This window comes from Ranitomeya imitator, chromosome 5, assembly GCF_032444005.1.
Source record: "Ranitomeya imitator isolate aRanImi1 chromosome 5, aRanImi1.pri, whole genome shotgun sequence".
NCBI lineage: Eukaryota > Metazoa > Chordata > Amphibia > Anura > Dendrobatidae > Ranitomeya > Ranitomeya imitator.
This window is the reverse complement of record NC_091286.1, coordinates 304,121,309-304,145,591: the sequence shown is the minus strand read 5'-3', so window position 1 is coordinate 304,145,591 and position 24,283 is coordinate 304,121,309. Positions and strand designations below refer to the sequence as shown.

Genomic DNA, 24,283 nt, shown 5'->3' with positions numbered 1-24,283 from the left:
CAGCTCTCGGCTACCTCCTCTAAGATGGCGAGAGATGTTATCTTGGAGAAGGAAATTTGTTTTCTTCTCCAGCAAGATGGCGCCACTGACGCCATAGCAGATATCGGATCACCTCTGCATACATTTATTGCAGCTACTGCGACATTTTTAAATTGATTTTTTTAATACTATCTGAATAACATCAAGCACAGTAATTTTCAGGACATTAAAGATGCAATTACGCTGCAATGTACATATATTCATTATGCAAACTAAGGGGCAGGACACTGAGTGATCACTGACCTTTCAGAAGCCATACACATGAATACCTAGTCAGAGCACCACATGAAGACCCCTCCACAGGTTGCCCCGAAGCACAAGCATATCATTAGCGCAAAAGTGAAAATAAAAATTACAAAACAACAAGACGGATTTCATTAACCAAGGTATAATTCTAATCAGTATAATGACGTCAACCTGACAGTGTCTGTAGGTTACTGTGCACAATCCTGCTGACAGGTTACCTTTAAATAAAGAAAAAGTTGCCACACATAGTTTTTTTCTGTAAAGAGGTTATCCATTGCCTCAATAATAATTTCCGATCTCAAAATTAGCAATATCAAATTGGAGGGGTTGAGCTTCTAGTACCACCACATGACTCATACTCACTAGTCGTAAATTTGACATAAAGATGTTAGCATACACATTATTTAATTGAAATTATTCAATTAATTTGTAGAGGCAGTTTTAAAGTTACCATAGTTTCCTTGTAGCCCACTAATAGACCGTACAGTAGATTAGCTTCAAGGTACACTATGCGGCATGATTTTTTTTGCTGTTAGACACTAACATAATTTTTTGTAGCTATAGTGAATACTTGTAGGTTTGACAACTACATAAGGGAATTTATCCTGCTGCTATTCTTAAACTTCAACCAACAATAGGATAACAGTAGGTTGGACAGACATATATAAAATGTTTTAAGTTCTAAAAAATAAGACATTGGAGTAATTACATGCTTTTTTATATAAGAAAAGGTATTTTCAGAGAGACAAACGAAAGTGCTCCCAAGAGATTTAGTGACAGTACATAACAAAACAGTGGCAGAATATTGATTGTTCTTGTTTAACCTGATGATGCTGTTAATTATTAACCTTTCCACCTCATTTTGTTCTCTTAAAAGCTGGCAAGAACTTGAGCTTTAGATTAGATATCACTAAGTGACTAACATTTGCTGTCAGAACAAAGACCTAACATTTACTTCTACAGAAAAGGGCACTGAATCTGTAAACTAAACTGTTCTTTTGATGTTATAATTTTTAGGTGATTTAAGCAAAAACTCATTTACCATGTTTTGTGTAAACGTCCTCATTAAATAAAAGTCTGTGTTATCTAATAATTGAAAGTGATAGGAGCAGCAGACATTTCAGAGTCTGTAACAGAGTAGCAGAAAATTACATTTCAATAGTTAAAAAATCTATCCAATGAAAATGGCAACCTGCCATTATAATTATTCAGTTTTAAAAATATTATTGACCAATTCATTATAGTAGTTTCCATGTAGAAATATTTTATACACATCTATTTATTAAAGAAAATATATTAGGAGAAATTGATCTATAGTTTAAATCAGGGTTTTTATGCTAAGAGTATTATTTGAAAAAGTTTTGGCAATTTTTTTTGCATCAAAATCTGTTTTAAAAAATATTAAATTAAACATTTTGCAATTTTAACAATGGTAACTGGAGCTTTCTAGGCTAATAGTTACTATTGTTTCTGAAAATCCACATCTACATAAGCAGCAATTCACTGTTTCACATCTCATTTTTTATATTGAAGAATCTAATAATAACCATGTGCAAAAAGGATTAGGTGAAGGTAATACATGACCTAATATGAATGGCGGATTCCATTTTATCACTTTATATAGCAGTGTTATTTTCTTATCCTCCCTTTGATGATGATGAGACAACTGAAAACTCTTACTGAAATAACAGGAAGTATGAGTCTAAAATAGCTTCAGAAAGTGTGAAAATTGAAAGATTACTGTTTTTAAACAGATTGATAGGAAAAATAATTTTCAAAAATAAAAAATACACATTACACAAAGCAGTAATTCATGTTTTGATGACACGTTCCTTTCAACTTCTTTACAGCTTGTTTTAAAGTCTAGGTGGTATTTTACAATTCTTTTAGATCCGTAGCTGAAATCTCCATGCATTGCCTGCCTGTTAAAACACTAAAAGTAGAAATGATCAATTTTTTTTTTAATTTGAGTTCACCAGATTTCGACAATTTAAAAAAAAAACACTTCTCTGCAACTTGATTTGCTCAAAATTACAATATTGGAAAGCCTCTTATTGCCCTGAAAAGACATATGTACCTTGGAAAGGTGCAGTTAAATGCCTGAATTTCTGGGAATGTTATTTTACATGTGTGTAAAACAGTTTTTCATGCATTCATAAAATCACTTGCACAAGAAATGCAAAAATTATGTACAATCATAACATTGATTTTAGAATTTTTTTGTAGAAAATGTTGTGCAGGCTTGCTACTTTCTAGTGCATTAAGAATGAAAAAAGTGTAATTGTCCTTCAAATGCAGCATAACAAATGTCAGCTTAGTAGCTACACTATTTCACTGATGACAGCCTGGCAGTGCTGTGAACACCTCTCCTATCTCTCTCTCCCATTCTCAATTGAATACCTGTACTATTGACAGACTACTATTCTCATATTTTTCAGTTCTGCATTTACAGAACACATTACTGATTGGAGTAATTGTCCAATTGTTTGGCTTTTTTCTCTCACTGTTGCAGAGCTGTGAATTTTCACTACCTTGGAACATCCTTTAATGGCTGCTTTATTCCCTGCCTCAATTTTTATACAGGCTGCAATAGTCACTCATGAATGGTTGCACTTTTCCATGGGATATGATAGCTGCATGGCTTTATGGGACACATTTAAACCAGACACTGTACATTGATTATATGTTATGTAGGAAATATTAGCAATTCCAGTAAATTGTAGGTTAGTTAAGCTGCTATGAGAATATCTTGCAACAAGTTCACTGCTGCTTGTTTCCAATAACTTTCAGCACAATTGTCACTTTTGTTATGATATAACCTGCACATCCATATAGGATAAGCAAGGACATTTATAATGTTACATAACTTTTGCTATGTAGATAGATAAACTGCATATAATATAAACAGTATGGGCAAGAAATGCTAGAGATTAGCACAGATGAAGGTTGTTGGTTTGGTTACAGTATTTCTTTGATTAAACCATGTCATCTGCTGAATGCTAAAGGCATGTAAAATAATCTCAACCATTTCTAATGCATTTTAAGCTATTTTTTCTCAGCAGGGTGTTTTTTCATTACATTCAGCATTTAAAGATTTCATAATGTTGTTTTCAAACCTTGAAACCTAAGAAGTAAACAGTTGTATTTGGTAAATTTCTATTATATTATTTGTAAAAGCCAATTTTTGTTTTCACATGTTATTACGGTGATTTCAAACTTACAAACTTTTTGTTATATATGTAGAGGGTGGGCCATTTATATGGATACACCTCAATAAAATGGGAATGGTTGATGATATCAATTTCCTGTTTATAGCACATTAGTATATGGGAGGGGGGAAGCTTATCAAGATGGGTTGTGACCATGGCGGCCAATTTTAAGTTGGTTATGAGTTATTTACACGTTTATAACTACTTATAAAATGTGTTCAAAGTACTGCCCATTGTGTTGGATCGTCAATGCAACCCTCTTATCCCACTTTTTACACACTGAAAGCAATGCACTAGAAGAAATGCCAGCATAGGCTTCCAGTATCTGTTGTTTCAGATGCTGCACATCTTGTATCTTCACAGCATAGACAATTGCCTTACAGTGTGTCAAGAGTGGAAGAATGGAAGAAGAGGGTTGCACTGACAATCCAACACAATGGGCAGCACTATGAATGCATTTTATAAGTGGTCATAAACTAGTAAATAACTCATGAAAGAATAAAGTTACGTTAAAACCAAGAACACCTTTGTTTTTCTTGTGAAATTCTCAATAATTTTGATGTGTCACATGTACCACTTCCCATTGGAAAAAATAAAGTTGGATCCAAAATGGCCGACTTCAAAATGGCCTCCGTGGTCACCACCAATCTTGAAAACTTTTCTTCTCCCACATACTAATGTGCCACAAACAGGAAGTTGATATCACCAAGCATTACCATTTTATTTAGATGTAACCATATAAATGACCAACCTTAATATACTCCATGACAGAAGTTATGTCGCTTATCCATGTTATGTAAATAAAAGCTTATAACCTGACGTTAAATTCATCCATTGGTTGTATAAATTATTCTTTTGAAAGCTGAAACCCTCCGAAATGTGGTTTAGGTTAAGAAAATAAATTGGTATCAATGCAAAAATATTGGCTGTGGGACTATGCAAATGCCACACAGTTTTTAATTTACCTTTTGTTTAGTGCTGGCTTCTGGGCACTGATTCGACCATGGAGGCCATTTTGAGGCAGAATTCTACAAACTGTTCTAGTTGAGACAGGGACTTGAGGTGACCAGGCCTGTTGGAGCTCTGTTGCAGTGGAAGAGGGGCTTGCTTTGGATTTTCTAACCAACAAACGCTCCTCCTGAGCAGTTGTCCTGCGGTTCCTGCCAGACCTGGGTTTGTCAAACACATCTTTAGTCTCTTCAAATCTTTTTTTAATTCTTTGTACTTGACGCTGCGACACATTAAAGGTGCCAGCCACCTCTGCAGTGGATCTGGTCTTCAGCCTCTTGATAATCCAGGCTTTGGTCGCAGGGTGGATTTTTGGCATGTTGTCAGAGCTCAAGTTGCAGTTCTAGTGAAGGTCTGGAGTGCTGGGTTTCTTTTTACACACACACTAATTAACCGAACATATAATGAGCACAGGTGAGGATGTAAACTAGGATTGGGTGCATTGTATGACCAGGTGACAAAACCTTTGTCTTGCCAAAATCTGACCATTCTGTGTCAATTAGCTGATCAATATTTCTGCATTCATGCCAATTTATTTTCTTAACCTAAACCACATTTCGGAGGGTTTCAGTTTTCAAAAGAATAATTTATACAACCAATGGATGAATTTAACGTCAGGTTATAAGCTTTTATTTACATAACATGGATAAGCGGCATAACTTCTGTCAGGGAGTGTGTATATATATATATATATATATATATATATATATATATATTAGTCCAAAAAAGGAAGCAGCACACTGCTTGAAAAAGGTTCGCTACACTGAACGGAAATGTCGCCATCATGGGCTAAAAAAAACAGCTCCTTATTCACAGACAGTGGTGTGCTGCTTCCTTTTTTGGACTACTACACGCAAGGTTTGGTATATAAACATAACGCACCAGCCCATTTCCCTAGACTGAGGATGGGCAACACTCCAAACTAGATATAAACATACTGACTACAGAGCTAGTTATTAAACTAATCAAAGTCAAGAAGTGTTTTTTTTCAAGATATACCTTTGTTAACATACAAAAAATACACACAATTAAAATTAGTGCCTCAAAACCAGAGCAAATCATCCAAAAGAGGTAAGCAAAGGAACACACAAATATCCAGAAAGGTCAATCAGCTATATTCCCTGTCATACAAAGGTGCCCATGAACATTCATGAGAACCTTTTAATCACAGAAAAATCCCTTGCGGCAAATATCTCAAAATTTCAAAGTGACAGTGCTGATTAATCATTAGTAAACCATACTGCAAGGAAGTGCAAATGCATATTAATTATTGGTAGTTATTATTTTAGTCATATAGAGACCCGTTACCACAGAACAAGTCTCCAATACACAAGACAGATTCCCACCGCCGATTTGCATAATATGGGGCTGCAAAATACTGCGCACTCGTCCGCCTCATGTGTACCGCATATTTGGTATAACAGGAGGAAGCAATCGCGAAATGCGCGTTGGGGTAGAAGAGGTGCAGCGTGCCACGAGGCAGGTCATTGGGAAACACTACTTTATCCAGGTAATATGTACCTATTAGGTTTTGTGAAATCTCCTGTTATACCAAATATGCGGTATTCAAGAGGTGGACGAGTGCGCAGTATTTTGCCGTGTAATATGTAAGAAATAAACATATAAGATTTTGAAAAAGAATAAGAAAAAAACTAAATGTCCATAGAAAAGACTTTTGACTATCCCTAATGTTATGTTTCATTTTTTTCCACTTTGCTAAATTTAACATACAGCCAGCAATAGACTATTAAAATGTGCCAAAAATATTTTTATTAGGATTATTTACTACAAGGAAACAGATTGCAAGGTATAAACAAAAATATGTCAGCTGAAGAAATGCATCAAGAACATTTTTTTCTAAATTTCAGATTCTAAACCTAATAATCTTCCACTTGGAATAAATTCACATATCATCTCAAAAATGAAAATGCATAAAAATGTAAATTAAAGTTAATGGAATTATGTGCACTCTGTACTATTTATATTACACTAGTTTAAAAATTCTATATATAATAAAAGATTATAACATATTATTGTACAGTAAAAAAAAAACACTACCTAACACCTTAGTTTTATGCTTACATGGAACCTGTCATGTCATTTGTAGCAGGTAAACTGTCCTCAGTACATTGTCAGTGATGCAAAATGCATAACTAAAACTTTTTTTTAATTAAAAACGGTGGTTGGATCATGCGGAAAAAGCACTTTATATAGTTATCTTTACCTACTCATTTAGTCAAAGGGAGTGCTTCATTGGGTTCAGTCACAGTTGTTTCCACCTTTGCAATTTGAATGATGTTCCCTGGGTTGCGCCAACATCCCTCAAATCCAAATAGAAAATACTGCACTTGTGCAGTGTATGATGGAGCCACGCTTTCGCAGTGTCTGTCCGGGAGCATCGCATGCACAATGATGTGTGGCTCCCCATGCGTGCGCACTGAAGCTGTGTGTGGTACCCAAGACTGTGTGGCCGGTGCCGCTCATCATAGTGCAAGTGCAGGGAGCCACTCGTCATGGTGCATACGCGGCTCTCTGATCAACACTGTGCAAGTGTTGCATTAGCAACAACAGGCATTTCAGTCATGCTCAGCTGAGGGAATTTGTAAAGTAACATAAAAAAAGAAAAGCGGCACTCACCATACCCTGGAGATATAAAAGTCCTTTAATCAAAAGTAGCAGGTCACCATTGCGGTATGCAGGGAGTTTGCGAGAGAGGGGTGAACAATGACCATTTTGCTCTTGCACAGCACTTCTATGGGTCCAGGCCTCTTGAAGCTCTTGATTAAAGGACTTTCAAAACTTGAGGATGTGGTGAGTGCCGTTTTCTTTTTCTTCATGTTGGTTATATTATATTGTATTTTAAGTAAAAGCTTTGAGATAGATAAATATATAGATAGATAAATATTAGGTTTATGGATAAAATTCAATATGTTTGTGAGCTACTGGACATATTACTAAATAAAGGCTCCAAATCCCTTTATATTTTTACAAATACTGAAACAAACATGCATTAAAAATGTAATTTGTAAGACTTTCACCTTGATAGTGTTGCAGACTACAAAGTGGAAATTGATGTTGAGAAACTAAATTGTTTTCCTATACTTTCCTGATTGTATCTAATTTATACAATGTTAATTCAGTATATCACATGCCACAACAAGTTGTCCATTACTAGATAATTCACTTTCATGAATTTATAATACATTTTTACTTGCAATCAATTTATAGACATGCTTTACAAAAGAGAACTTTTGACTATTACCTTTTTGATTACTTGCAAGGAAATTATGCCTGAAATCTAACTATCCGCTAATATTCCAGCTTTCTTCTACTTTAATACTTTGCAGGTTCATTAGATGCCAAACTCATTTTAAGATTAATGCATAGATACATTTCTAATTTGATAAAAAATACCAAAACGTTATTAAACATTATCAGTGAAGGAGAAATAACTTCTATGCTAATTATTGAAATAAAACATGACACTGACACTAGATAATTCGTAGAATAAAACGTTAAAGAACAGTGAAATACATAATTGTATTGTCATTATTTTAGTTTTTGTGTAACCTATTAAGAATTAAGATATAAGTGAACTTGTCCCATACTTAATACTGCCCCATTCTTAGTTAAAGGGAAGCTATTTCTCATCGCAGTTAATCAAAATTTTTCAAATCAGAGTGCTTTACTATAAGATGGTTGGAATGCTTGTTGATATACCAGCAGTTTGGAGACTTTTTGAGACACATTGTACTTTATTTTAGTTTTAAATTTAGGTTGACATGATATGAATTTCTTTTTTGTAAGTACCATAATTCAAAACATTAGCAATTTTAAATTTTGAATGTTTTTACTCTTAAATGAGATTTTCATACCACACAAAAAAGTTAAATAATTTATCAAGGGGTATGGTGAGCATATTGAACCAACAGGTGCTTACATAATTTAATAACATTGGGACATGGAGGCAAAACTTTTTGTTTTATCCACTAAAATATGTCCTAGCCTGAAATTCTTTATTTTAACAAAGAGCAATAGAAGAAATTGGATTATTTCTAAAATGACAATACATCATATGTTGTCAACAAATACTGTTTGGACCCATCGAAAAACTAGGAGAGCAGAACTTTTGAGTTTTGAAGAATATTTTTAACCTGAAAATTTTACAGATAACTTGTTAAACAGTCCATCGTACCTGGCAAACCCAGAGGTCATTTCTTGACTTCTGGTTACCAGGACAACCAAGCATTCCTTCATCATTTTTTGAGTATGTCAATCAGATTTTAAAAAGAGCTCATCTCACAACTAAGCCCTAAGGGGTATATTTTTTCCTTCTAAGTGGCAAGCCAGGTCTCACATGTCAGAGTGAGGAGACGTATACGCCATATATGCACATCTGGAAAATTAAATATGCAAATTGCATCTTCAGACCCGAAGAGGATTTGAACTCTAGTGCCACCCTTTAGAAATAGCCATCCTAAAAATCAATATCGACCCTGCAATAAGCCTTACCATATGACTTAGGATAAAAGCCATATCAAAATCTCAATTTGCAGACATGATGTTTATCTCACAAGTATCATTATGGCGCATTTACTATTTACCTCGGCATTTAGAATTTTAAATAGCTAGAATCATTGTTGCCAATTAAAGGGGTGTTTCAAAGGCAAATCACTTTCATTCTAAATGTATATCTATGTAATGCTGTAAACTAAGCTATTTTCTAATATACTTGCATTAAAAAAATCCATATGTTTCACTGTCAAATGGTTATTTTATCTTTTTCCTACATACTTTTTAATGACATTTTGTTTGAGAATCCCAGTGCATGCTGGGATACTCAAAACAAAGTGACATCAGGTGGCAGAGGCTAGGTCTATGCTGTAGCACTTGCCCCCTCCTTAAAATGAAGTGTCATCAGTGCCGCTCATTTCCGAGACCAGCACCACCCATGCAAGTGATGTTATAGGGGATCTCATTTACATGTAAAAATACAAAGGACTGGCTCATGACTTATTCCTTCCAAGGACCATACTTAGCACTAGGGGATACTCATTATGAGTGGAAGAACCAGATGTGCTGTGCACTGTGTGATGTGCGCAATGACAATTCCCAAAGGAGCATTGTGGCTTAAAAGTCTCCTCATCTCAGCATGCAAAATATGTCACTGTCTGCAAGGAGAAGCATTTTACCTTAGATCCCGGTCAGATGCCTTTCACACAGCCAAACCAGATCTCACACTTTGAACTGACGAGGAGCAGTAACCCAAAACACATTGTCTGCAAATTGAGATTTTGCTTTTGGCTGTTATGCTAAGTCATGTGACAAGGCTCGTTAAAGGATCGACATTGACTTTTGGGATTGCTACTTCCTATCGGTGGCACTATAGTTCTAGTCCTCTTTGTCTCTGAAGAAACAATGTGAACAATGACAGCATGCTGTTTGTATCTAGTTCAAATCAGGATGAACGAGTTGGCAACAGAGCATGTTGTGAGAAAAACCCCTCAGAGGAATCTTTTTTCTAAGCTAAACAAGCCCAACTTTTCCAACCACTCATCATATGATACGCCTTCCATCCCTTGTAATAATCTAGTTGCTCTCCTTCGACTCTAATGTCTGAATATCCATTTTTTAAATGTGTACCCCAAAACTGGATCCCATATTCAAGATGTGGCCTTACAAGTAATTTCTAAAATGTTAACAATTTGTTTGAATTGCGGGATTTTATCTCTATTTTTATATCTTTAATTGCATAATTTATACTGTGGTAGTTTATGGTGTTATATTTCCTTATGCTACACCAATGGGTCTTTAGTTTGGAGCCTTAATGACTCAAATTTAACCCATTTAGTAATGATGTTTTTCCTCTTGTGGCATTATTTAATGGTGAAAAAGAAGGGTTCAGAATACAATTGTCATTTTACATTTTATTTCATTAATCAATAGCACCAATGAAAATATGCATCTTTGTATTATATCTTATTAGTATAATTTTCTTCCTTCTCTGCTAGAATTTAGAATTTATTAATCAGTATTCAGTGAAAGTAGACTTTATGATATGGGAGCTGCTACTGATACAATTACATGTAGATGGGTGGAGGGAGGAGCTAAAGACAGAGCTCTTCCTCCTTCCTTCTACTCCTCCTCATAACTACATAGAATCTTTTCAGTAGCAGTTCCCATCTCCTAACTCAGTAATGGGAAAGTCTGTCATCATTTAGTACACATTTTATCTCAGAATTGAGAATTTTTATAATGACTTCAATTGTGATAGAAAAAATAGCTAATTTGACTGATAAGATACATTAAAAAGTTGCTTATTTCATGTGTAGTATTTATGAAATAAATAGTAAAACTGTTATTCTTTAAATCATATTCTTCTGAATCATGTATTTTAAGATGGTGTAAAAAAGGTCCGTTTTGATTATTAGATTATTTACACATAATTGCATTAGTAATAATATTGTTGATATACAGAAGTGTTCTGTCTTGCAAGGGAATTTATAGATGTACAATTAGTTTTAATTAGTTCTTCTTTTATCTACTGAACTATCAATTACTGTCCCAGGCATCATTTAGTGTTCACTTGACTGCACCCACCCTTGCTTTTCTAATTTTCCATTATGGGTTTGCTTATTCATTTATACACATATATATTTATCTCTTTATCTATGTATATATGGATATACAGGTGCTTCTCACAAAATTAGAATATCATCAAAAAGTTAATTTATTTCAGTTCTTCAATACAAAAATTGAAATTCATATATTATATAGAATCATTAGAAACAGAGTGATCGATTTCAAGTGTTTATTTCTGTTAAGGTTGATGATTATGGCTTACAGGCAATGAAAACCCAGAAGTCATTTTCTCAGTAAGTTGGAATAATTAACAAAAAAACCTGCAAAGTCTTCCTAAGCATTTAAATAGGTCCCTTAGTCTACTTCAGTAGACTCCACAATCATGGGGAAGACTGATGACTTGACAGATGTCCAGAAGGCAGTCACTGACATACTCCACAAGGAAAGTAAATTTTGCATTTCATTTGGAAATCAAGGTCCCAGAGTCTGGAGGAACAGTGGAGAGGCACACCATTCAAGCTGCTTCAGGTCTAGCGTGAAGTTTCCACAATCAGTGATGGTTTGGGGAGCCATGTCATCTGCTGGTGTAGGTCCACTGTGTTTTATCAAGACCAAAGTCAGTGCAGCCTTCTACCAGGAAATTTTAGAGCACATCATGCTTCCTTCTGCCGACAAGCTTTTTGAAGATGGAAATTTAATTCGCCAGAAGGATTTGGCACATTTTCACACTGCCAAAAGTACCAATACCTGGTATATAAACAACAGCATCACTGTGCTTGATTGGCCAGCAAACTCGCCTGACTTTAACCCCATAATGAATTTATGGGGTATTGTCAAAAAGAAGATGAGAGACATCAGACCCAACAATGCAGATGACCTGAAGGCTGCTATCAAAGAATCCTAGACTTCCATAACACCTCAGCAGAGCAACAGGCTGATCGCCTCCATGCCACGCCACATTGATGCAGTAATTGATGCAAATTGAGCCCCAACCAAGTATTGAGTGCATTTACTGAACATACATTTCAGTAGGCCAACATTTCAGATTTTCAAAATAATTTTTCAAGCTGGTAATATAAAGTATTCTAATTTACTGAGACAATTGTTAGGGTTGGTGGAACGCACTGAATATATATTTATTAGAGGAAGTTGGTGCGTTTGCAACCCGGGATCCACCGTGCAGGAAAGCACCTGCAGCTAGATATGGCAGTACTATATAGTGGCATAAACAGACTCTGTTACTTTACAGAGTCTGTTAACAAAGATAATGCTGTGCCCTTTTTGGCTCACAGAGGCACACAGCTACTTAGTAGATCAGATGGTGGTCATGCAGTCAAAATGCAAACATGAAACTACTCGCCAGAGGTGCCAGCATTCTAGGGGCTTATTTTAGCCGGGTCCCTGAATATACACACACAAAACTCCTCACCGGAGGTGCCAGCATTTAGGGGCTTATTTCAGCCGGGTCCTTGACTGCATACAAACCATGAACACACTGGTGCTGAGTTCATATATAAATTGACACTAGCGCATGGCCGTGCGGTCATGAGAACCTTTTATAGCTGTAGCACCTACAGGACCTTCCAAGAAGGACCAATGGATGGCTGCCACAAAACTTGATCAGGTACAGGGCCTTCCTGGAGGACCAATGGAAGTTGCTGCAGTACCTGAGCATGTGACCCTTGATCTCCACTGAGAGATCTTGCCCTGGGCATGCTCAGTGTGTGCAAAGCAGGACTTAGTCCCAGAAAAGCCTGCTCGCCGCAGACCAGTGCAGGGTACAATAGTAAAGCCTGGAGAGGCAGCAGTAACCCTTTGCACAGTATCAGATTCAGTGAGATGCTGGGAGCGACGTCTCCACTGAGCAGGCTCCACTGCAGAATGGGAGACCGCAGCAGACATGGTTCGAGATTCCCCCTGTGCAGCGGCGGGAACTCGACTCCTAACAACAATGACTTTTGGGTTTTTATTGACTGTAAGACATAATCGTCAACATTAACAGAAATAACCACTTGAAATAGATCACTCTGTTTGTAATCTATCTAATATATGGGTTTCTCTTTTTGTATTGAAGAACTGAAATAAATTAACTTTTTGATAATATTCTAATTTTGTGAGAAGCACCTGTAGATAGATAGATAGATAGATAGAGATATATCTTTATATATGTGCTTTAATGCATAGGATAGACATTCACTGAATTAAATCCTTTCAAAAATATGTATTTCTATCTGGATAAATGACCACCAAGTTTTGAAAATTCCATGACTTTACAGAATTCAGTTGAAATTAAACATAATCCTAAAATAAAGTTTTAGAAGCCTTATTACAATGACAAATATATTGGGTCATATTCCTTCTGTCACGCTTTTAATTATAACCTTCATAATCAGCCCTAAGAACAATATGTCAGTTTATCTATGAGAAATGAAAAATTCTTTGTTTTTTCGAGTATAGGCTTTTAAGACAGGAGGTGTTCTAATATTGCATTAGTACAGTGAGAATGGATTGTTTGATCCTCCGAATATTAATGTGTTGGAAAGAATATAGTAAAGAAAATTGAATTCTCTGAAGTGACAGAAACCTTATTCAAATAGTTTTGATTAAATGAAAGATTCTTACACAATTGAGAAGAATGAATAGCAGTTCGGCTCCAAAGTGGCTTTTAAGACTGAAGAAGTTGGGAAAAACAGTGTGTCATTAGCAAAGTAATTAGACTTTCAAACATTTTTAATTAGTTGCTGTCTTTTACTCTGTCTTTTTTTGTAAATTGCTTCACTTGGAACATATAGTGTGACTTATCTTTTGTTTGGAGTGTGAACATGTTTTCTTTTCCCTGCTGTAATCTGATTGAACTGTTTAATATTGGCCCTGCAGAAATAAATTTACTGTTTAAACAACGCCTGGAGTTTGCAAATCCTTGGGTCTACCATCTATAGGTAATGTTATGCTTTATTTAACCCAGCAAAGGAAGTGAAATACTGGTACCAGTACCTGAATACTGGTAAAGGCCCCTTCACATTAAGCGACGCTGCAGCGATACCGACAACGATCCGGATCGCTGCAGCGTCGCTGTTTGGTCGCTGGAGAGCTGTCACACAGACAGCTCTCCAGCGACCAACGATGCCGGTAACCAGGGTAAACATCGGGTAACTAAGCGCGGCCCTGCGCTTAGTAACCCGATGTTTACCCTGGATACCATGCTAAAAGTAAAAAAAAAAAAAACACTAGATACTTACCTACCGCTGTCTGTCCTCCAGCGCTGCGCTCTGCTTCTCTGCTCTCCTCCTGTACTGTCTGTGAGCCGGAAAGCAGAGCGGTGACGTCACCGCTCTGCTTTCCGGCTCACAGACAGTACAGGAGGAGTGCAGAGCACAGCGCTGGAGGACAGACAGCGGTAGGTAAGTATCTAGTGTTTGTTTTTTTTTACTTTTAGCATGGTAACCAGGGTAAACATCGGGTTACTAAGCGCGGCCCTGCGCTTAGTTACCCGATGTTTACCCTGGTTACCAGTGAAGACATCGCTGGATCGGTGTCACACACGCCGATCCAGCGATGTCTCCAGGGAGTCCAGCGATGAAATAAAGTTCTGGACTTTGTTCAGCGACCAACGATCTCCCAGCAGGGGCCTGATCGTTGGTCGCTGTCACACAGAACGATTTCATTAACGATATCGTTGCTACGTCACAAATAGCAACGATATCGTTAACAATATCGTTATGTGTGAAGGTACCTTAAGTAACAGCCAAGCACAACAGCATGGTGACAATCCGAGAGATAAGCAAACTCAGATTCTTTGCGAAAGAAAAGTAAACCATGATGTCCAATTAAAGACGAGGCAGCACTCACTGTTCTTGATCAGTTCTTTATTCAAAGGTGAAGACCCGCGGAAGTGTACACAGCGCAAAACAGCTGTAGTCCAACTCTGTCCTTACTCACCTCTCCAGTTGATATGTATTCACGCTACTGAATAAAGAACTGCATCTTGAACGGTAAGTGGTGTCTTTTCTTAAATTGGACATTATACTTTATTTAAACTAGATTTGGAGCATATAGATGATGTATATATGTGCACCAGCTTGAAACTTGACCACATACAGTAGTCTATGTAATTTTTTTTCATAAGATGCTGCTCATTGAAAGTCAAAGTGAACTGTGATTCAGAAATAGTGCATAGTGATGGATCAACAGAAATGATGACTTCTCCCTTTCACTTCCAGCTGGATGAACCGTCTTTTTTGGCTACATAGTTTTTATTAATAATATAGAAATATTTACTTTACCTTTTGTTTGATCTTCAACTTACTAAAAATGCTCCATTTATCTATGGGCATCGATTTTTATTAAACAAATCATAATTAAAAGGGTTATGAATATAAAACATGAGCGAAAGCATAACATCATGATTATGATTTGTAAGGATGAAGATAAGAGGGAATAATAGACATTGCAATTTAGTCCACAAGTCACATCTTTGATTGGATGTTGGTAAACCTGTAACATGTTAAAGTAATATTTGGTGTGTCATTTTTAATGCACTTACATGTGTTTGGTTATACATGTTTATTTTCATTTAAGAAAGAGAAGAATTGTTTGAAAAACATGATTTTTTTAGGGAAAATATTCACATACACACAATGGGGTATAAAATATAAGCCCTTACTCTTCTCGGTGGAAGCAAATAATTAAACAATATTTGTACAGTAGAAGAAATATTTACCCAAATTTTAATTAAGAAGATAATTGTATCAAAATTAATAAAGTCTAGTGTTGATATACATATGACCCACAATGTTTCGCTTGACTATTGCTCAAAATAGTCAAAAATGTAATCAAACATTTTATATAAAAATTTTCATTTTCTTTTTGCAACATGTCACATATTATGATAATTGCATTTTACAACTTTAATTCTAAAAATATTTTTGAATTCTACTACTTTAAAGAACACCCACTTCAAAACTCTAATGCTGCATTGTAGATGGGCTTGAGTGGATGGTACATGCCTCAGAGATTGAAAAAAACACTACAGAAATCATAACTATATTATGTCTCAGGGCTACATTATGTGTTGCTATTTTGAATTTCAAAAATACTTTTACTCAAATTTGTCTTGAAAGTTTTTACCAACACTTGATAAGAACATAAGAACTGATTCCTTATATCTAACTGATGGATTTATAAATTGATTTCAATTTCATATCAATCAGACTAAATCACAACACACGTTTAAACGTATAACACAACAATACAGACTTAGTCATCTACTATGTATGCAACAAAATGCAGAAAATAAAACTGTGAATCCAGTCTTGTGGGTTGAGACATTAGTCTTGCAATATCACAAATCTGTTTGACATCCTACAGCACTGTGGTTAAACTATGACTGATACAATTCCAGAATATTTCTGCATGCTTGTAAGTATTCTGCATTTAGAAACTGTTGTATATACTTGCTGAATTTCTTCTTTCTATGTATATATATATATATATATATATATATACATGATGTAAAAAAGCTGCATTTTTAAAGTAACTTGTTAATCTTTCTGCTCTTTTACAGTGATGGATGAAATCTCTTCCTCTTACTGGGTTAATTTTCTTTTTTTCCTTCTATTGTCACAGGTTTAGCCCATATGAATGGTATAACCCTCATCCTTGCAACCCTGACTCAGACGTGGTGGAAAACAATTTTACCTTGCTAAATAGTTTCTGGTTTGGCGTTGGAGCTCTCATGCAGCAAGGTATACGATTCAGCCTTTTCAATCACTTGGGCACCATATCCCACTATTTTCTGGGGATATATCTCGCTATGGTACAAGATGCTTGCATGGGTGCCTCTATGCATGTAGCCATATTCAGCTTTACATTCATAATGAAGCGTCTAATAATAGGCATCATCTAACCCAAATCAATTAATAACTCGAAGAACATAGCAAGTGTTCTTCAATGTTACATTTCCATGACATTTGATTGTAATCAACTTATTAACATTTCATAAATCAACAATATCCCATTAGCAACTGCAGGATATGGCTTTTAACATCTTCACTCCCTATTATCATTTAAAATGTTCAATTTATTATGATAATTTTATTTAAATCATTTTGAATTTTTACATGTAGTTTGAAAATGATTAGTCATAAGTGAATTTAATTATCAAATTAACATGTCAGTTAGAATTATTAAATATAATATCATTGAATTATATTTGTTATAGTCTGACATAAAGCATGGAAATTCAACACATAGATATTATTTTAAGAAAGCAATAATAATAAATATTTATAATGTAAAATTGCCAAGAAGAGTAATATGTGAAAAATAAAGTAAAATATATTACAATGTTGCAGTATGACCATGCTTTATTAATAAAGTTTTATTTAATCAAAATATTTTCAAAATTTTAATTTCCTAAATATTTAATGATAAACTAAAAAGATTCTTGTATAAATAAAAAGGTATACATGATAGAGGAGACCCGTACATTTCTTGCTGTCACCTCTTCTCCAGGAAACGGTGGGATATGGTGCTGGACATGACGTTACCTTGGGTACATGACAGTCAGCCCCTAACCGGCACTGTGATAAAGTTTTGAATCTGCCCAATATATTTCTAAGATGTAAGCTTGTAATAAAAGGGAAAACTATTTTAAATGTGTTTTTATCACTGTAATCTATTTCTTCCTTTTCTTTTATTCTTGCCATTTAAATTTTGAAGGAATAAATGGAAGAAAGAAATATTAATACAGACTATTTACAGTACATCCGTGAAAAATACATTGTTAGAAAAAATTTCAGACATAACATATGGATGTATTTTTTCTGCACAAAAGATATGGTTCTAATGTAATAACATAAATTTCTCTTTCAAAGTTGATACTTAACTAATATAATATGGTAACCTAAAATTATCACTTAGATGAACATTTTCAACTTATCAATACTATAGATGACTGAATCTGCCAAAATTCATACTCAGCAGAATTGCTTGAATTTGGCCAGGAAATTCTATTTGCATCACATGTATGTGATGCAAATCAAATGAGCCCTGAATGCAATGGAAACGCCATTAATTATTCCCTGAGTTCTCCTGACTCCAAAGTGTGATAAAATAAAAGTTTATGAAGGGGTTAAAAAATAAAATATTATTCTTACTTTGCCTATTTCCTGCCACTACCACTACATGTCACCATAGGTCCTCCTAAGGCACCCACTCCAATCTCATTACTGGTGCTTCTTGTACCAAATAGACTTCAATATGTATCATTGCATAATGACATGTCTGATCCTGCTTGACCACATATGGTCAAGCACAATATAAAATTATAATGTCAAAACATAGGTGAGAGCTTGCAAGCACCAGAAGCAGTGAAAAATATGGAAGATTAGACAAAGGATTGATCCAAGGTGTTTTGGGAATACAGCAGTGGACAAATGGGGAACTGTGGTGGCATTAAGAGGTGCTGATCCAGATCTAGGTGATGATGGTAATTTATTGCCCTTTAGCCCCTTCCTGGCTGATATGAATATAAAAAATGGATAATATATGTCAAGCTATTTTGCTGAAACCTAGCAAATTATATTTTCCAAAAATCAGAGAATTTGGGGAAATTCCAAATTATTCAGTTTGTTTACAATCAATATGTTCAGCCTTAGTCAATAGCAAAGTTAGATTTTCTGTAATGGAGGTGTTGAATATTTACCCAAAATGTGTTTCATTATGACTCAACTTTTTTTAACGAAGTACGTTATTAGTAGGCAGAATGGGAGAAACTGCTACATGTAGAATATTATATGAAAATACAAATATATGTATGTAGGGCTTGATACATTAATCAGGCATAGTCAGATGCTTCTGATTTATGAAGAGTGAGACTCTTCATGAATCAGAAGTACTGAACAAGTGCTGCACAGTTCACTGTGTACCAAGCAACAAATCCTATTCCAATCCATACTGGATTTGGATTTCTTAGCAAATGCTACCACTCATCATGAATTTGACAAGCAGTGGTAGCCATGCCCCATCAGGTCCTATCTTCATTCACTTTTTCAGAGTTTAGGAAAAAAAAATAGTAAGAAAGTGCATCATTTTAGTGCAGCTTCCATCTCCACCTAGCTAATGCAACATGCAAAGCATTTTAATGCCAAAAAATACTAGCAGAAAAACTTGGATGAATTGGGCCCTTAGTGCCTTTTCAATATAAATGATTGTTTGGTAGCTCTAACAATATAAAGGAATAATTACCCTGTTAGGGGTCGAGTTCCCGCCTCTGCACATGGGGAATCTCGGGCCATCTCCGCTGCGGTCTCCCATTCTTCTCCTGCCGCAGTGGAGCCTGCTCAGCGGAGACGTCGGTCCCAGCATCTCGCTCAGTCTGACTCTGTACAAAGAGTTGCTGCTGCTTTTCCTGCTTCTGCTATTGGAGTCAGTGCTGGGCAGCGGCTAGCAGACGCTTCTGGGACTAAGTCCTGCTTTTCTCGTTCTGAGCATGCCCAGAGTAAGATCTCTCAGTGGAGATCGAGGGTCACATGATCAGATACTGCAGCTAAGGCCATTGGTCCTTCAGGAAGGTCCTTTAGTTGCTCACGCTCTGTGGCAGCCTTTCATTGGTCCTTCTAGGAAGGTCCTGTACGTGCTGCAACTATTTAAGGCTCGCATGGCCACACGGCCATGCGCTAGTATTGTTGTATGTTATGTGCTTTGCGCCAGTGTGGTCACGTAAGAGTGTGTTCAGGGACCAGCTGAAATAAGCCCCTAGAATGCTGGCACCTCCGGTGAGGAGATTGTGTTTGTACTGTATGTATTCAGGGATCTGGCTGAAATAAGCCCCTAGAATGCTGGCACCTCTGACAGTGCTTTGCTTTCACGGCTACTCGGTGAATTAACTGAGTTAGTCCATACCACCATATAGTGCTGCCGTTTGCTAGCAGCAGGTTCTCCTGCAGGGTGGACCGCGGGCTGCGAACGCACCAATAATAATAAAAACATCTATATTTACTCGGTGCGTTCCGCTAGCCCTAACAGACCCTATGTTAAGATAGGAAATATTTTTATTATCTGCTGGGGCCAGTCTTAGATAACGTGCTAATCTTTGAAATGCCTTCTACTGATTTTCAACTCTTTTTCAGGTTTATTGTATTGAGCCCAAATAAAACAATAACTGTATATAGTGTATAAATATAATTATCAACAAATATCCAAATATCATTGACTAACCAGTAAATTGAAAAATGAAGTTGCATCGGTTGCCTTTTCAAATGTTCAGTCATCAATGTGTAGGGTGCAAGCTTCCTGTGCCATAGGTCAGGTTGTGTTCATTAATAGCAGGTGATGCACCCTATGTGACCACACAAGTCACACTCTTAAGAATAGCTGTGTTTAATCCAGTAATAAAACAACCCTAAATATGTTGAATGTAAAAAGTGTGTTGTCAGTTTTCTCATCCTACTCTTTTTACATTGTACATAAACTCTATATACATGCAATGTCTCATTCTCATTGCTTTCACAGCAGAACATTTTTCCTGAGGTCAAGGATTATCTTTGTCATCTGGTAAAAATACAATTGACATGTGTTTTTCATTTTTTTATCATGCCACCAATAACAAAAGTGTTGTCATTTATCATTGATTTTGTTTCTTTATTTTTTTATTTTTGCGTTGGCCAACTAATGCTATCTTCACTGGGAAATTTGCAAATTTAGGTATTTGTTGTCCATTTTTTTCTCACTGTACAAAGTCTGTTTTATATGGTAAGGGTACTATAGCCTCTCTAGTACTAGTTGAGAGAATAGATAAAATATATAACATAATTCCCCCACTAATGTTTCTTCATCTCTAGTTATAGAAATTGAGTTGCCAAAAGTGGTAACTAAAAGAAAATTACTTAAATTTAGACATAACCAAATTTATTGATTGAGAAGTGAATCACATTGAAATATTTAAAAAATTCTTGGATTCTTTTGAATCTGAAGTTTTTAACATGTGTCTTGTGCAAATACCGGAAAATGATTATCTTGCTGCCATTTTACTGAATTGTGAGTACTTGGAAACAGCTAAAAAAAATAACACTCACTGGTCACCTGTCCTGCTGCCACCCACCATATAGTCCTTTGCTAGTTCCACTCTTTTATTTCAGACTTCCCTCTCCTACATCAGATTCTTCAACTTTCTTTGCTTTGTGATTTTCATTGCTGACTAAACCATGCCATGTGCCACAACATCTGAAGCTCTGTTGGTGCTGGAAATGTCAACATTGAGTGAAGAAGGTGGAAAAGGATGAGATTTGGTTTTGCTATGTGGATGACACAGAACACGTCATCCATATCAAACAAAGCTGGAAGAAGGGAGGTAGAATCAGAGAGGAGGCACAGGCACCGCAAAGAGGACACCCATAGGACCTGACCATCCTCATTTACATACAAACATAAACAGGGAGGAAAGGGTTGAGGAGGTAAGAGTGCCTGGGACCCTAGGAGGTAGGTACCATGCTATTTTAGAATTTTGGATAACTAGAAGAGGAAGACCTGTGAAGACTCAGACTTGAAGGTTAGATTTCAGAAAGACAGATTTTAAGGGACTCAGAAAGAGAATCGGAGCGATCCAATGAATGGATATCCTTAAGGACAAAAATGTCCAGGAAGGATGGGAAATCTTGAAAAATGAGATTCTCAAAGTACATTTGTTAACAATTCCAGAAAGAGGGAAGAATACAAAGCATTTAAGGAAACCAGGATTGATGAACACAGAACTTAAACACATGCTAAAAAGGAAGAAAAAAATGTTTATCAAATGGAAAGAGGGAATCATATCTAAAGATGAATATAATGCTGTCTGCAGAACCTGCAAAACACAAATTAGATTATCTGAAGCTGACAATGAATTAAGGCTTGCAAGAGATGTCAAAAGCAATACAAAAGATTTCTGGGATATGTCAAAAGTAAAAGAAAAGTCAAAGATGCTATAGTATTTTTACAGGATGAAAATGATGAAATGGTAAGAAAGGATGTTGAGAAGGCCGAATTTTTAAATTCCTATTTTGCGTCTGTTTTCTCTCAGAAAGGAAATGTAACATCAACTGATTTTCACTGTCCTATTAAAGGAATAGAAGAATCCAGGATATCTATAAACAGAAAGGTAGTGAGGAAACACTCAGCTAACATAAATGAAATCAAGTCTCTAGGTCCAGATGAATTTCTCCCCAGAGTACTGAAGGAGATAGCAGAAAAATATTTTGAACCACTATCCATAATCTTTGAAAATTCTTGGAGAACAGGAAAAGTTCCAGAAGATTGGAGAAGAGCATATGCAGCTCCTATCTTTAAAAAGGGGAAGAAGGTGGACCCAGGGAACTATAGGCCATTGAGTCTGACTGCTATATAAGGAAAGATCTTTAAACAAATTATTAAACAACATGTATGCAAGTTCCTTGATAAAAATTAAGTGATTAACCAGAGTCAGCATGGGTTTGTAACTAATATGTCATGTCAGACTAATTTAATTTCCTTCTATGACAGAATCATTGACTTGGTGGATCAGGGAAATGCTGTAGATATAGTATATCTTGACTTCGGCAAAGCATTTGACAAAGTATCTCACACCATCCTTACTTAAAAAATGACTAAGTATGGAATGGACAAGGCAACTGTTGGATTCATAACTGGCTTAGTGATCGGACCCAAAGAGAGGTCGTAAATTGCTGCACATCCAGTTGGAAGAATGTCTCTAGTGGGGTACCACATGGTTCTTTCCTGGGCCCTGTATTGTTCAACATCTTTATCAATGATTTAGATGAAAGAATTGAGGGTACACTGATTAAATTTGCTGATGACACAAAGCTAGGAGGGATAGCTAATACTAGAGTAGAGAGAGAGAGAGGATTCAAAAAGATGTAAATAAACTGGAGCAGTGGGCAGCAACTAACAGAATGGTTTTTAACAAGGAAAAATGCAAAGTACTACATCTGGACAATGAAAATGAAAAAATCATATACAGAATGGGAGGAATAGAGCTAAGCAACAGCACATGTGAAAAGACTTGGGTATACTAATAGATCATAAACTGAACATGAGTCAACAGTGTGATGCAGCAGCAAAAAAAAGCAAATGCAATTCTGGGATGTATTAACAGAAGCATACAGTCTATATCACGCAAAGTCATTATTGCCCTCTACTCCTCTTTGGTCAGACATCATCTGGAATACTGTGTCCAGTTTTGGGCACCACATTTTAAAAAGATATCAACAAACTGGAGCAAGTTCAGAGAAGAGCGACCAGAAAGGTGACCGGCCAGCAAACCATGTCCTATGAGGAATGGTTACTGGATTTGGGAATGGATTAGCTTGCAATAAAGAAGACTGAGAGGAGACTTAATAGCTGTCTACAAATATGTCAAGGGCTGTCACGTTGTAGAAGGATCATCTTTATTCTCATTTGCACAAGGAAAGACTAGAAGCAATGGGATGAATCTGAATGGGAGGAGACACAGATTAGATATTAGAAAAAACTTTTTGACAGTGAGGGAGATCAATGAGTGGAACAGGCTGCCACAAAAGATAGTGAGTTCTCCTTCCATGGAAGTTGTCAAACAGGCTGGACAGACATCTGTCTGGGATGATTTAGTGAATCCTGCTTTGAGCAGGGGGTTGGACGAGATGACCCAGGAGGTCCCTTCCAACTCTACTATTCTATAATCTATGATTCTATGATCTACAGATGTGGAGCAATTCATATTTTGTGCTGTACACTGGGGAAAGTAAGGAAATAATATACAAATTTGTGGAATGCAGTGCAAGAGCAGGTAAAGGTGATTGCATTTGTCCGGAAACTCAAAAACTGGTCATAGATTCCTTTTAAACATAGTCTTCCTTTCTAGACAGACAATTAACTACCATTAGCAAATGAGCATCTGATCAGTGGTCAATTAATGCCTGAAGTAGTTGTGGTAACTAATCCTTAAAGATTCTCAAACATTCATTATCAATAAAATAGCATAGACAGGGATGCTAACAAAGATTAGATTTTTGTTTATTTCTATAAATATATATTGCTCAGCATCAATGAGTACACCCCTTTTTAAAAGTATGTTTTTAATAAATATCTCACTGAATACAGTTTCATAGAATATTTTCCCCATAGCATGAAAGTTAAGTTAATAATATAACTTTTATTAAAAATGTTCAGTTTTAATGAAATTATTT

The 24,283-nt window shown here is 36.0% G+C and overlaps 1 protein-coding gene across 2 annotated transcripts in view; it reads left to right on the top strand.

Moving 5' to 3' along the window:
• The window catches only part of GRIK2 (glutamate ionotropic receptor kainate type subunit 2), a 1,405,635-nt gene that overhangs the window by 1,116,431 nt on the left and 264,921 nt on the right, over positions 1–24,283 (top strand). For both annotated transcript variants that reach the window (XM_069726310.1, XM_069726309.1), the window contains one exon: positions 16,710–16,828. In XM_069726310.1, the coding sequence (XP_069582411.1) occupies positions 16,710–16,828 (119 nt within the window). The remainder of the gene's footprint in view (positions 1–16,709; positions 16,829–24,283) is intronic.